Below are 14,129 nucleotides of genomic sequence, written 5' to 3'. Positions count from 1 at the left end.
ATACATTGGAGGTGGGAATGGGAAGGGCTCCTCAAGAACAGGCCTTCCTGGATAACAGCCACCTCATGGGGGGTATAGCCATAAGAAAACTTAGGTCTTGAATACGGTGGAGGCAGCAGGTACAGGCTGGAAGGAGAAGGTGGGACTGGATTCCCAGGGCCCCTAAATGCCAGGATGAGGCACTTGTATTGTCCTCCTGGGAGCAAACTTTGAAAGAGGCTGGGGCCCTATGGGGGCAGCACTGGGGAGGCTGGCCTGGAGGGAGGTGGTCGCTGAAGGGGCACACCTGTGCCTGTCCCTGATGGCTCAGTCCTCACTGGCACCAGGAGTCCCTTGATTGGGAGTGGGGGGGCATCATGGCCTCCTGCCTGATGCCTGAGCACCCTGACATGTTCCCCCCAGGACTTTGCACTTCCTCCCTCTGCCCTGATGTCCCCCCACCCCCCATTGCTGAGTCACTCAGGCTTCCTCCCCTTGCAGTCTCTGTTCCCCTGAGAGCTGCTCTCCCTTGCAGACACCCTCCTGGTCCTTGTCACCCACACTGCACACCTTCCTGTCATTGACTCTTACTCTTCCATCCGTGCATTGGAGTCACCTCTCCCTGCGGGCAGTTGCTGCACCCTGAGTGCCTGGCACACCTGTGGCCCTGAGGAGGTGCTCAAACACATGACCTTCTGGGGACCTCAGATCTGGGTGGCTCCCTTGTGTGACACATGGTGGGAAGCAGAGCTTGGTGGGTCATGTGCCACCCTAGGGGATGAGGGTTCCTCTCCTGAGCCAGCCTTGGCCACTCTTCCAGGGGACACTTCCCCAATGCCCAGCCTGGCCGGCGGCCACACACTCCAAAGCTGGCCCTTTGCTGTGAGGTCCTGAAGGGCAGGGCGTGTGTGTGAGTTGCCAACCACTGGGGCCTGGTGGGTTGGGGTGGCGTCTTCTAAGCTGGATTGCTGCCAAACCCCTCCTCAGTCTGGAGTGGAGAAGCCAGCAACTCACTCCACCTCAGGAGGCTGAAGGGAGGCCTCAAAGGGTCTGTGGCCATTCTTCTGGGCTCAGGAGTACCAGGGGCTTGTGGCCGGGAGAAAGGCCAGGCCCTAGGGCCTTTGGCCTGCTCTTCCTGAGGGGCGGCCTGATCATGTCCTCCTGGATCTGATGGCCTTGCCCTTGCCCTTCAGCATGACCCTCTGGTGCCTGTGTCAGCCTCCATAGAGCTCATCCTGGTGGAGGACGTGAGGGTGAGCCCAGAAGAGGTGACCATCTACAACCACCCTGGCGTCCAGGTACCGTCCTTGCCCTGCCACCTTCCTGGGCGAGACCCATGGGGGGACTCCTCGCCCTCCCACATGCGGCCCAACCCTCCCTGCATCTACCTCCTGCAGGCGGAGCTCCGTGTCAGGGAAGGCTCAGGTTACTTCTTTCTCAACACCAGCACCGCAGATGTTGTCAAGGTGGCCTACCAGGAGGCCAGGGGTGTCGCCATGGTAAGCTTGGGCCATCAGTCCCCACTGTTGGTTTTCAGTCCTTATCTGGGCCGTTGCATGGTTAATTGATTGATTATTTTGAAAGCTAGCACTTGGCTCACACTCGGAATCCCAGAACTTTGGGAGGTCGAGGCGGGAAGATCACCTGAGCTCAGGAGTTCAAGACCAGCCTGGACAATATAGTGAGACCCCTATCTCTACAAAACCAATAAGAAAAATCAAAAGATTAGCTGGGCATGGTAGCACAGGCCTGTGGTCCCAGCTACACAAGAACCTGAGGCAGGAGGATTGCTTGAGCCCAGGAGGTTGAGGGGTGCATTGAGCAGAGGTCATGCTCCAGCCTGGGCAACAGACCTGGGTGAGAAACCCAGACCCTGTCTTCATAAAAACAAAAGCTGGCACTTAGATTCTCTGATTCATTCCACAACTTTAGTCATTCTCATGAAACTTTTGTGATTTTTATTCCATGTCCGCAAACTGTTATTTACCTAATGGTTCCCTTTCAATCAATCCTTTAATTAAGATTAAAATATTATTCCATAAGGAGCACTGTAACAGCCATAAAGAAAATTGCTTTTAAAAGATGTCTGACCTTTCTCTATTTTCCTGTGTTTCTCTCTTGACCCTCTCCCTACTCTTGCAAGCATTGACTTAGCTGTGCTTGTGGCATGGAAGAATTTAGTGTTCTGCTTTTATTATGTTATTTTAAGTGCTTATGTTTTTTCATATTGCTAATGTAAGATGGCAGTCCATCTTCAAGTTTGCTAATGCTTTCTTTTGCCAGTTTAAATCTACTCTTGTGCCCTTCTGGTGAATTTTTCATTTCAGCTACTATACTTTTCAACTTAAGAATTTCTGTTTGGTTCTTTTTTTCCTCTAACTTTTACCTCTTTATTGATATTCTCTGTTTGATATGACATTGTTATCAAATCTTCCTTTACTCCCTTCATCATTGGTTGGTTGGAAGGCTTTGCCTGGTGAATCTGATCTCTGGTGGCCCTCATAGACAGTTTCTGTCATCTGCCTTTTTTCTGGAGTACGGGTCATGTTTTCCTGTTTGTTTGTTTATTTGTTTTCATGTCCTATAATTGTTGGAAACTGGACATTTTAGGTAATGTATTGTAGAAACTCTGGGTACTGATCCCCAATCCCCACGTTGGAGCTTGTTACTGTTATTTGCTTGTTTACTTCTTTAGTGACTGGTCTTGTTATTTTGCTGAACACACACACACTCACGCACACACACTTTTTCCCAGTAAGAAGTCTCTGATATTGCTCTTAGGGGTAACACCTTGGTGTGTCCTTTGTTGCTCTGGGATGACTGTGGCCTTTGCAGGGCTTTTTTTGACTGTCTTTCACTGACCACTCAACTGTTGAGCTCCACTAATTGAGGCTGATTGCTCCACTGTCTTCAGTAATTCCCTTCTGACCCCAGGAGAGCTCTTCCCAGCTCTCTTTTTTTTTTTTTTTTTTGAGACCGAGTCTCGCTCTGTCGCCCAGGCTGGAGTGCAGTGGCCGGATCTCAGCTCACTGCAAGCTCCGCCTCCCGGGTTTACGCCATTCTCCTACCTCAGCCTCCCGAGTAGCTGGGACTACAGGCGCCCGCCAACTCGCCCGGCTAGTTTTTTTGCATTTTTTAGTAGAGATGGGGTTTCACTGTGTTAGCCAGGATGGTCTCGATCTCCTGACCTTGTGATCCGCCCGTCTCGGCCTCCCAAAGTGCTGGAATTACAGGCTTGAGCCACCGCGCCCAGCCCCAGCTCTCTCTTTTTCTGTTTCTCTCTGGCAAACTTGCCAGCCTCCAGTGTAGTCCACACCTCCCGGACTCTGTCACCTCCCAGTTGCCTTTCAGCACAACCTCCACTGTTTTGGAGAGTGCACTTAGGCTTGGACTTCTCCAAGCTCTGTTGCACATGAATTCAGTTCCTTTAGGAGCAACTCACACCTTCTGTTTTCTGAGTGCATTTAGCCCCTGTGCACCAGCTGCTTTTCCAGGCAAACTCTCTGAGCCAGAGCTATGGTGCTGGGCACAGTGGTGCATCTCTCTCTGGTGACACCAGCACATTAGGAGCTGGGCCCTTGGTGAGTGGGGCAGCAGCCCCAGTGTTCCTCGGCTGGCCTCTCAGCAGGGAACCCCACCCCACGAGCCAGGGAAGGGCGGCCAGGCCCCAGTATTCTCACGGGTGCTGCACCCAAGGCAGAGCCTTCATCCCACGAATGGGGTCTGGGTGGAAGATGGAAGCCCCCACCTCTGAGCCCACTTTCCTGGGACTCAGTCTCAGCAAGCTGTAGCTGGGGGCATGATAAGAAAAGAAAAACTGACACCTGCCCCTCCTAGGAAACGAATCCCCTGGCCGAGAGCTGGGGGTGAGGGAGTCCTGTGATCTTGGAGGAACCAGTCGGGAGTGGAGCTCCACCTCGCTGGGGTGGAGGTCAGGGAGGACGGGCATCTTATTTCACATTCTACAGACCCTTGTTCTTCCCAGATGTTAGCAGGTTTTCTCCAGTAAACGCTTCTTCATTTGCTGTGTGCCCTTGGAATCATCCCAGAGATTTTAAACAGCTGTGTGTGTGTTTCATGGGGAAGTCTGTGGCCTCCTTACACTGTCCTGCAGAACTGGCACCTCCGGCTGGTTTTTGACGTGTGGGGGTGTGAGCCCTTTCAAGAGAAAATGGAGATCTCTATTTTTGTGTGAAACACCCCCTGTTTAATAAGTTTTTTAATTCAGTTTTTTTGTTTGGTGTTTGGGGTGATTTCGAAAACCTTCCTTCAGTGTTTGATGTTAGTCTCCAGCTGTCTTGCATAGAGGATGCTTTCTCAGTGCCGTGCCTCGGGGAGGGGGAGGGAGTCCTGCTGTTCATGTTCTTCCCAGAGGCAGACCCTTGGATGGCAGGACGCCCTCAGCACCTGGGAACACGCTTGTGGTTGGAGGACGCTGGAGGAGGCGAGGAGCCTGAGACCACAGGCAGTGTCCCCTAAGCATTCTTATCCCCTCATAGAAGAAAGAACAATTCCCCAGCTCTTCCTCCAGCCATGCCAGTGAGAACCTTACACCTTAATTCTGACTGCTTGACATATGCCTTGTTTTGTTTACTTTTAGAAATTAATAAAAACTTCCCCGTTACCAAGAAGAGGGGAGTTCCAAGTTAGGGAAAATGTGTACAGTGCCGGTGAAACCGGGGCACGCTCTCATTCACATTTACCTTGCACCTATCATTTTGTGCAAGCCCTGAGGGTAGACTTGTGACCAGAGGGAGACCTTTTCTCCAGGAACAAGAGTTCCTCGAGGTTGGTGATGGACTAGGCTGCCGCTATAGATAGTGAGCTCCTTGTCTCTGGAGGCATTTGAGCAGAAGCTGGGACACTTGTCTGAAAGACTCAAGGTGGGATTCCAGCATGGGAGTCAAGTCTGCCAGGAGACCTTTAAACCCCTCTTGAATCCTAAAATGCTGCGATTCTAGGAGTGTCTCTGCAGTTCTGTTTTACACGTGGCCACAGGGGAGCTCTGGCACTGTCTTTCTGGATTGTGGAATGGCCCCTGGCCTGGTTGAGTGACACAGAGTGCCTATTGCAGGCAGGACCCGGGACGAGTCTCCCCTATGGCAAGCAGCAGCCCGTGCCACAGGCCCTGTGAACTGCTCTGGTCCAGAAGTTTCCTTCCATGGAGGCGCCCTGCCCACTGGGGTCTTCACCTCCCTTCATTTCAGGCTTGTGCCAAAGACCCTCGCAACTCCAATCGGGCCCTGGTTCCTCTGGTCTCTTCTGAAGCCTGCGGGAGGAATTTTCCAGGGAGTATTGACGTCAGCAGCAGGTCCTGGTTGCTTCAGAAACAGTTGCAGGCGGCTGTTTCTGAGGGATGTCTACACGTGGCTGTGGCTTTTTCCAGCTGCTGAGCAGCAGCACAGAGATAGACAAGCCCCCAGCACTCCCTAGTTAGCTCACAGAAAGGGTTTCTTTCCTTCCTATTGATACATATTCAGCACGCAAAGATGGCTTGCAGGCATTGTGGCTTTGGAGTGTCTCTGGGGGGCTCTCTGGGGCTCACACAGCAGGGGTCCTTTGGAGGTTTTTATCCCCACACAGTGGACATGGGCTATGCAGGGCTGTGATGAATTTTGCTCACGCAGCCCCAGAACGCTCTGTAAGGGCCTTTATTTTGTTTCGGCTGGTTTGCACATGGGAGTGTTTATCCTATTTAAACCTAGGGTTTCCTTCTCAATGATTCTTTACATTTCAATCAAGTCCTCCAGGCAGAACCCATGAGATGACCAGAGCAGGGGAAGGAGCCTGCTGGGCACTTTACATTTCCCATTAATTCGTGCACTCAGCGACACTAGAGTGCGTATCGTGTGCCAGGTGCTGTGCTGGGCACTGCGGATTCAGGAGAGAATGAAGCCGGGGGGGCCGGCTTCTGTGAGCTGCGGCTGCGTCTCTCCATCTCCTGGGTCCTATGAGCTGTGGCTGCGTCTCTCCATCTCCTGGGTCCTGTGAGGCGCAGCCAGTCATGGGGCCATTGTTCAGGTGAGGATGCGTGTCCAGGATGAGTGGGGAGTGGTTGGCAACTGCAGGGCCTGAAGTCAGGTGCATCCTCCTTTTCCCTGAGACTGATCTGTGGACAGTAGTCCATGTCCCCAGTCCTCGCCCTTGGGAAGATCACAGGGCTGGCCACGTCCCTGTGTGAAGTTTCATCCAGCACCCAGGCTAGGGCCCCACTCAGTGCCTATGCTTTTCATGTAAGCTTAGGTCTTTCCCTGCTGGCCTTGAGGGCGGGTAATCAGGGGCACACTCACTTGGCACTGTCTGGCCCATCACGTGACATTGACAAGCAGCCTGCAGGAAATGGAAGCCAGTGGCTCTGTGACATTCAAAAATAGCTGCAAGGTCCCTTATCCCCTGCACTCGCCACCTGTCAGGGGACAAGTCTGAAATGTGATCAGGGCTCCAGGAAGTAGGGGCTGAGATGATGTGGGCAGAGCCTTGGGGCCTGGCAAGCTCTGAGGTATTTGACAGTTTCAGTCCCACGTGTGCAGAGCTGCCTCTGGCTGCACTCAGCGTCTTAATGAGCAACGACACATTTGTCATCTCTGACTTGACAGAACTTTCCCCTCGGCTCAGTGTTTCCCAGTGTTCTCAGGTGGCACCTTCAACACTCAAAAATTAAAATTCATTCTGGGCATGGGTCACCACTACCTCTTTCCCCTTGCAAACGTTCTCCCGTGTGTCAATCAAGAAGCAGATGTGTCTGGAAAGCACAGAGAAGCTGTGTGGTGTGAGCCACCATGCACAGTGTAGTTAGGAGCGGGTGCAGGGTCCCGCTCTGCCACCAGCTAGCGACCAAGTGCCCTCCATTACCCAAGCCTCCAGAGTGGCCTAGTGGGCGCCCCCTTACAGCATCTCTGTGGGGTACATTTAGCCACTGTGCACCAGCCTGAGGGGCAGGCCATGCTTCGAGGGCTCCAGAGATGGTGGCTGGATGCCCATCCCCTGGGAAATCAAGTGGAAGAGCAATTGATTTCCCCACTGCCATTTTAGGTCTTTGTTTAAAAAGTGCAAGATAGTTCTTCTAAAGGAGAAAAAAGAAAGAGAAAAAGCCCTTCCCTGCATTACCCTGTGTTGCCCTGCGTGAGGCTCCTCAGTCAGTGCACTATGGAATTTCTTCACATCGTGAGGGACCTGCCCACTCCTGACAGCAGTAACTATAGTAGGAGTTTCAGGTTGGAGACTTAAATTGGGTTCTCAAAGAAAGCTGTCATTACTCTCTGTAATTTTTCAATGAGTTTTCTTTGAGAGAAATGTAATAACCTGGGGTGAATCAGCCCCAGCAAAACCAGAAACCTGGTGGCTCCTGGACCCTGCTTCTCAGCCCATACCTGACACTAGGCTCATGTGGCGATGGCTCCAGTCACGAAGCTATTGTTCGGTAGTATAAGCATGACATCTACTCCAGGATCTTTATTCACCTACTGTAAGTCATTGTGTGGAATAACCCAGGCATGCTTTGTGTGTATTGATATACCCATCATTATACAGGTGGTGTGTGCAGCTCGGGCCAGCTTGTTGATCCTCCATACCCCCAGCCAGCCGTGGGCTTGGGCCCTTCTCAGCTAGGCCTTTGCTTTTATCCACTCTCCCCAGCACCATAGTTCCGTTCTGGCTGCAGGAGGCCTCCAGCCCCATTCCCCTGGGAAGTGGAGAGTCAGGGGAGGAGCCTAAATTGGGAGTTAGGGTATTTGGTTCTATCCCCAGCTCTGCCTTTTCAAAGCCATATCCTTGTCCTGTCATCTGGGCCTCAGTTAACTCATTTGTACGTTGAAGAGGTTGGACCAGAATCAGCACTTTCCAAATAAGTGAAGGTCCATTAGATTTGCAGGCGATTTTCAGAATTTCCAAGTCTTAACAAAGCTGGTTTTACTCTGTAAAGCTGAGCAGGCTGGAGCTCCAGGTTCCATGACCTTATCCAGAATTACTCAGAGCAGCGGCCCTGGATCTTCATCCAATCAAGACATGTTTATAGGAGGCTAGGCTGTACCAGATGCTGAGCTGAGTCCCAAGGGCATGTGAGTGCTGGTGACAGCCTGGAGGGGAAGGCCGAGTGCACTCTGGGTCCCATCAACACTGATGGCACCTGGCAGGCCCAGCCCCCGAGAGAGGGGAGAGATGCTGGAGGAGCTGACATGGATGAGGGAAGACTGTTCTGAGGAAAGACACTGGACCTGGGCCTGAAGGATGACTTGGAGCCAGCAGGTGGAGGCTGGGGAAAGAGTCCAGGTCTTTAAGGTGGGCTGCGAGGTCCGGAGGCAGGCAGGCAGCAGCTAGCTGTCTGTATGAGTGGGAGAGAAGGCCTGTGTGGCTGGAGCATAAGTGTAGTGGGGGAGTGTGCTCTGCGTGGAATCTGGAGCGGAGGCAGGGGCCGGGCCATACCAGGCTTTACAGGGCGTGCTAAGGCTTTGAGCTCATTCTCAGAGCACTGGACAGTTGTTGAAAGGTTGATGTTGGGTGTGATGTGATCCTATTTGGTTGTCACCTTTGGGTCAGAAACCTTATTTTTATTTTATTTTATTTTTGTAGCTTCTTGATATTGAAACTCTAGCTTTGCAAATCCTGAAGTGCTTACTTTAAAACCCCTTGCTCCCCACCCCATGAATACGAGACCACAAAGAGCAAGCAACAAAGCCAGGCCCCGACAGAGGAGTGGGGCAGCTGGCTAGACTTGCCTCATGGCCTGTCCCTGCTTACCCAGCTCCAAGATCACCTGGGTGAAATATGCGTCTAAGCATTAAGACAAGCTGTGTGAATTCCATCATAAACAGACACGTTACTTGTGTGAATGCCCATCTTCTGCAGCCTCAGAGGGTGATTGTGATGTACTTTCTTAGGGGAGAGAGTCTTGAAGGTAGAATCCCTAAAAGTGGGTAGAGAGAAAAGGATTAAAAGGTGGGCTCTTGCCTTGAGCCCAGGAGTTTGAGGTTGTAGTGAGCTGTGATCCCGTCACTGTACTCCAGCCTTGGGGACAGAGTGAGACCCTGTCTCTAAAAATAATAAATACAATAAATAAATGTTAAAAGGGTCTTTGGCAGTGAAAAGGCTGGAAAAAACTAGCTCTGATTTGTTCATTCACTCACAACACCTTGGTAGTCACTGCTTCACACAGAGCTGGGGATGTGATGAGACACAAAGATGAGCAAGATGCACATAGCTCACACTGGGGTGGCCTTGCGGGCCGCTCCCAGGCTCTGTGGTTCCATCAGTCTGCTGGGACTTCCTGTGCAAGCTGCCATTGGAAAGCATCTGCCTCGTTTTCTGCCAGCCCCTGACTTGCAGTTTCACAGAAGACCCCACAGAGTGCTTCTCTACCACCAGGGCTGCAGCAGCAGGTGGCCAGCTCAGGATGTGGCATCCTGGGACTGCATCCTCACTCTGCCCTGAAGTTGGTGCATGTCCCAAGGCTGCTGACTGGCCCCATTGGAGCAGCTTCCATTTTCTTCTCTTTGTAAAATATGCAAGTGGAGATCAATGCTCTGTGAGATCCAGCCTGGCACTAATGTGTTATATCCCAAGCCCATCTCCTGGCCAGCAGTGGGGCTCATGACAAGAGGTGGGTAGGGCATCATCTGGTGTAGGATTTCCCTTGTCCACTGCTTCCCAGTGCTGGCCTGGAGGACTCTGCCACTGGCATCCCATGAGGTGACAGGCTGTGCTGAGGGCGAGGTGCTGCTCACGGACCTGAGCAGGGGGGCACCCTACAGCTGCATAACCCAGCACCCACCCCTCCACCCCTGCCCCAACGTTGCAGGTGCACCCTTTGCTCCCGGGCTCATCCACCATCATGATCCATGACTTGTGCCTCGTCTTCCCGGCCCCAGCCAAGGCTGTGGTTTACGTGTCGGACATTCAGGAGCTGTACATCCGTGTGGTTGACAAGGTCAGTGGAAGCTTCATGATGGGGCACCCTCGGCTGACCTGCAGGAACTGGGAGGGAGGGGACTGTGGGAAGAATGTTCTGCATGGCCTTTGCTTTTTGCTCCTGGAGTCTGCATCCCTTCCCCTGTGAGCTTGCAGAGCTGTCTCCCATCTCCTTCGCTCCATGTGGAGGATCCAGAGTCCCTTCAGTAAGGGACTTCTTCATCCCAGGTGACATCCCCATGAGGCTTGGCAGTAAATCCTGCTGGAAGTTGTCTCTAAATTAGCCATGACCTGGGAATTCCATGTCTTCTGGCCGGTGTAGGTTATTAACCAGCCAGGCACATGCCCTGCTGAGCATGAATTTTCTTCCCAGAATATAGATTTTGGGTTCTCTGGGGTTTCAGTGGCAAATGAGCACAATTCACCCATGCCAAGCACCATGGAAAAAAGAGACAAGGAATAGATCTCGGTTTATCTTTCACATCGATAGGGAATTTTTATTACTCCAAATATCTGAGGTAGCTGAAGCTGGGCTTTCAGAGGGTTGCGATCAGGTTCCTCAGTGGATAGAAGGGCTGGTAATTAAAAGGGGAGTGTTCATGCGGCTTAGGCTCCTTAAGAAGCTAATATGCTCTGCCCAGCCCCATATACTCCTCCTATAGTCTCATTTTCACTGCTGTTTGCTAATCATCTGTTTCTTCACTGTGTATTTCTGATTCTCATTTCCTAAAGTTCTTACTGTATTATACACTGCCAGGTGTGAGCTGTTCAGTCAGTCAGCATTTATTGAGCTCCTACTGGATGCTGCTGTTCTGAGTGGTGTTTCATCTCCCTAATTAGTGTATTAGTTATTTAAGAGTAGAATGTGGAATTTATGCCTCTAAGTATCCCCAAGCTCCCCCTCATCAATTTTCATTTGGTGACTGGCTGATAGTCCAGAAGTCAACCTGGGTGACTCTCCTGATTCCCAGGTCTGTGGATTGAGGTTGGTGATGCTATCTCAGAAAGTCATGGGGCACCATAGATGGTAGGATTGGTCTTTTGGAGGCCGCCCCTGAACCTCTGTCCCCATGATGCAGGTGGAGATTGGGAAGACAGTGAAGGCATACGTCCGTGTGCTGGACTTGCACAAGAAGCCCTTCCTGGCCAAATACTTCCCCTTCATGGACCTGAAGCTCCAAGCAGCCTCCCCGATCATTACATTGGTGTGAGTTCTCCTAGGGGTCAGAGGAGGGCACCTCAGAGACAGTGCTGACCCCAGCTGCAGCCTTTCCCATGGGGTGGTCTTAGAGAAGTCCCAGCCCTTCCCTCTGTTTCAGGGCCCTTGATGAAGTCCTTGACAACTACACCATCACATTCCTCATCCACGGCGTGACCATCGGCCAGACCAGTCTAACTGCAAGTGTGACCAATAAAGCTGGACAGAGAATCAACTCAGCCCCACAACAGATTGAAGTAAGACGGGTTCTTCCCACACTATGTGGGATCAGCCCAGTGCTGGGGGTTGGAGGTGTCTTTATAGTTGGGGGTATCTTTATAGTACAGTCCAGGAAGCTACTGTGGAGAAGCCATATAAAAGTCTGTGCCCCACAATGTCCTCTCATCAAAAGGCAGCTGTTACTAGCTCCAGGGCTCTGGGAGGCAACAAAGTTGGACCGGCAGAACCAGAGGGAGGGGTCCAAGTGACTTTACTTTTCCTCTGTGACATGGGGGATTGTGCGGCTCAGAGAAGGGGTGTGCCTGGTCACATGGCAAGGGGACACACCAGGACCATTCCCAGAAAGCACTGACTGGGCGGAAGCTTAGACAGATGCTGGCTCATGTGTAGAAGAACTCCTTAACCATTGATCCTGAGCCATAGAACAGGCGCTTCGAGGGCATTGGGCACCTGTCACAGGGGCTGTGTGAGCAGAGGTATCATAAAGGGAACTCCTGAAGTAGGTGATTCCTGGATGAGAGGCGCTTTGAGGTCCCCACACCGGCTCAGTGTGTGGTATGGGGTTGTCTCGGGAGATTAGGTTATGACAGGAGCCCCACTGCAGCCATAGGCCACAGCAGTTGTGGCCCAGGCATCATTTGAAGTCTATACACAGCAGCAGCATTAAACCAGCCCTGCCAGCATCCTCCCTGCGTCTGGGCCACGTTGGGGCTGGTGAGCATCATTAATCTGTGATCCAAAGCAGGTGGGTGCCATCTGTGTCTCTAGATGGAAGCGCACCTTTCTTCTTCTGGTGATGAGAAATTTGTTTCTGCCCATCAATAGCGCAGCTGCAGAGACCGATACTCCCACACAAGTAGCACCCTGGCCACCTCCTGCATTCACTCACCTACTCCTGCCAGGCAGGCACTTGTAGGGGTTGCAGGAGGAGCAGGTGGGGGCTTCACCTGCTCCACAGAGTGGCATCAACATCCCTGGTCTCCTCCCAGGCTAATCCGGAGGGTGTGCTAGGAGAAGAGCAACCTCTGGGGCTCTGGGTGCTCCCATATTGGCGGGGCTACCCTGTGGGGCTACCTCTGGCTCCACAGGCCAGGTGGCTGGGGATGTACATTGCTAATGTGTCCCCGGGCGCTGCTGCCATTGCTGCTTAGTGACCACACACTGAGAACCGCTGCTCTGAGGGGATGACTCAACTGCATAAAAGCCATCCCTCCAAGGGGACGGCCCAGCTTTTGGAGTTTAGCATCTAGGGAAAGTGAAACACAGTCACAGACAGAAGAACACACCCCAGAGAACCAGGGAGCCTCGGCCAGTGACTGGGAGACAGCCCCCAGCACTGGCCCAGGACCCTGGCCTTTCTGGTCACTGCTCAGAGAGGGCTGATGTCCATGCCCCAAGTTTTCCTCTCATGAAACATGTAGCACATGAGTTATGCTCAGTGCCGTGGGCTTGGGGCACAGCAGTCCTTTCTCTCCTGTGTCTCCCAACAGGTCTTTCCCCCGTTCAGGCTGATGCCCAGGAAGGTGACACTGCTTATCGGGGCCACGATGCAGGTGAGAGCCGAGAGGCCATGTCCTGCTCCAGCCCTAGTGCAGGCCACCACCCGGTTCCAGGCACGCTACCTGTGGCCCTGCATGCAGTGACTGGGAGAAGAAGGCAGAAGCTGCCTGCACTGGGGCCCTGGCTCTCTGAGTGGGAGGCGTGGGCTGCCTGGCATGACGGGCACTGACACACCGCTCTTTCCTCCCTGCTCAGGTCACCTCCGAGGGCGGCCCCCAGCCTCAGTCCAACATCCTTTTCTCCATCAGCAATGAGAGCGTTGCGCTGGTGAGTGCTGCCGGGCTGGTACGAGGCCTCGCCGTCGGGAACGGCACTGTGTCTGGGCTCGTGCAGGCAGTGGATGCAGAGACTGGCAAGGTGGTCATCATCTCTCAGGTAACAGGCGTGCTATTGGAGACTGGCACTCTCTGAACCCCCTGGGATGGCCAGCTCTGGCGATGGGCCCATTGCTTCCCAAGGCAGCTGTGCCTGGGACAGAAGCCTCTTTACTGTGTTTGGGTTCTGCCTCTGAGTACCACCCCTCTCCAAGGGTACTGCTTCGGCCCTCTGGGTCTGCAGTCCCTGCAGGGACCCTGGTGCAGGACAGCCCTGCCGATATGCACCCAGACCCCCAGAGGTTGCTCTTCTCCAGGTTGAGTCTCCCAGTCCTTCCAGCTGCTCCTTACAGGGCAGGGTGTTCAGCAACCCCCAGCCCCAAAGGGCCCTTCCAGTAGAGGATGATGGCACTCGTGGTGAGGGCAGGCGCTGCTTTGAGCACTTTGCCTTCATCTCCTTGAGTCCTCTCAGGGCTCAGGGCTAAAATCAGGGCCTTTGCATTCTGCCTGACCTGCTTCGCCAGCAGTGACTTGCTGAAGCATCTTGGAAGGCTGCTTTGGGGTTCTACTCACAGCTGCGCCAGAAACTTGGTCTGTAAGAAGAGCCTTCTGTGATGTGTAATGCAACTGTGGACAGAAACCCGTTTCAGAGTCAGTCATCCCATTCCTCATGAGAACTAGGTCCCCTGGAAGCAGTCCGTGCAGTCCTGAGTTCAGAGCCTGTAAACACAGCGCCCCAGGAGCTGGCGAGTGCACTGCCCCAGACAGGGTGCAGGGAAGTCCTTATTCTCAGAGGCTGACTTTGATCACTGAGTTCATTGATTTACTCCTTTTCCCAGTGTGTGTCAATTTTGAAGACAAAGAGAAAGCCTTGGGGATGTAAAAACTCCTAGGGATGGGGCAGAGTTCAGATGGGCTTCCTGGAGCGTGACATT

The 14,129-nt window shown here is 52.9% G+C and overlaps 1 protein-coding gene across 2 annotated transcripts in view; it reads left to right on the top strand.

Annotated features, from left to right (window-relative positions):
- NUP210 (nucleoporin 210) overlaps positions 1–14,129 on the top strand; it is a 104,760-nt gene that overhangs the window by 67,764 nt on the left and 22,867 nt on the right. For both annotated transcript variants that reach the window (XM_050781434.1, XM_050781433.1), the window contains exons 19-25: positions 1,173–1,277; positions 1,377–1,478; positions 9,773–9,901; positions 10,962–11,089; positions 11,202–11,337; positions 12,811–12,873; positions 13,076–13,255. In XM_050781434.1, the coding sequence (XP_050637391.1) occupies positions 1,173–1,277; positions 1,377–1,478; positions 9,773–9,901; positions 10,962–11,089; positions 11,202–11,337; positions 12,811–12,873; positions 13,076–13,255 (843 nt within the window). The remainder of the gene's footprint in view (positions 1–1,172; positions 1,278–1,376; positions 1,479–9,772; positions 9,902–10,961; positions 11,090–11,201; positions 11,338–12,810; positions 12,874–13,075; positions 13,256–14,129) is intronic.

The sequence above is a fragment of the Macaca thibetana genome, chromosome 2, assembly GCF_024542745.1.
Source record: "Macaca thibetana thibetana isolate TM-01 chromosome 2, ASM2454274v1, whole genome shotgun sequence".
NCBI classification, from domain to species: Eukaryota; Metazoa; Chordata; class Mammalia; order Primates; family Cercopithecidae; genus Macaca; species Macaca thibetana.
Note: the sequence above shows the minus strand (reverse complement) of the source record. Positions and strands in the feature narration are given on the sequence as shown.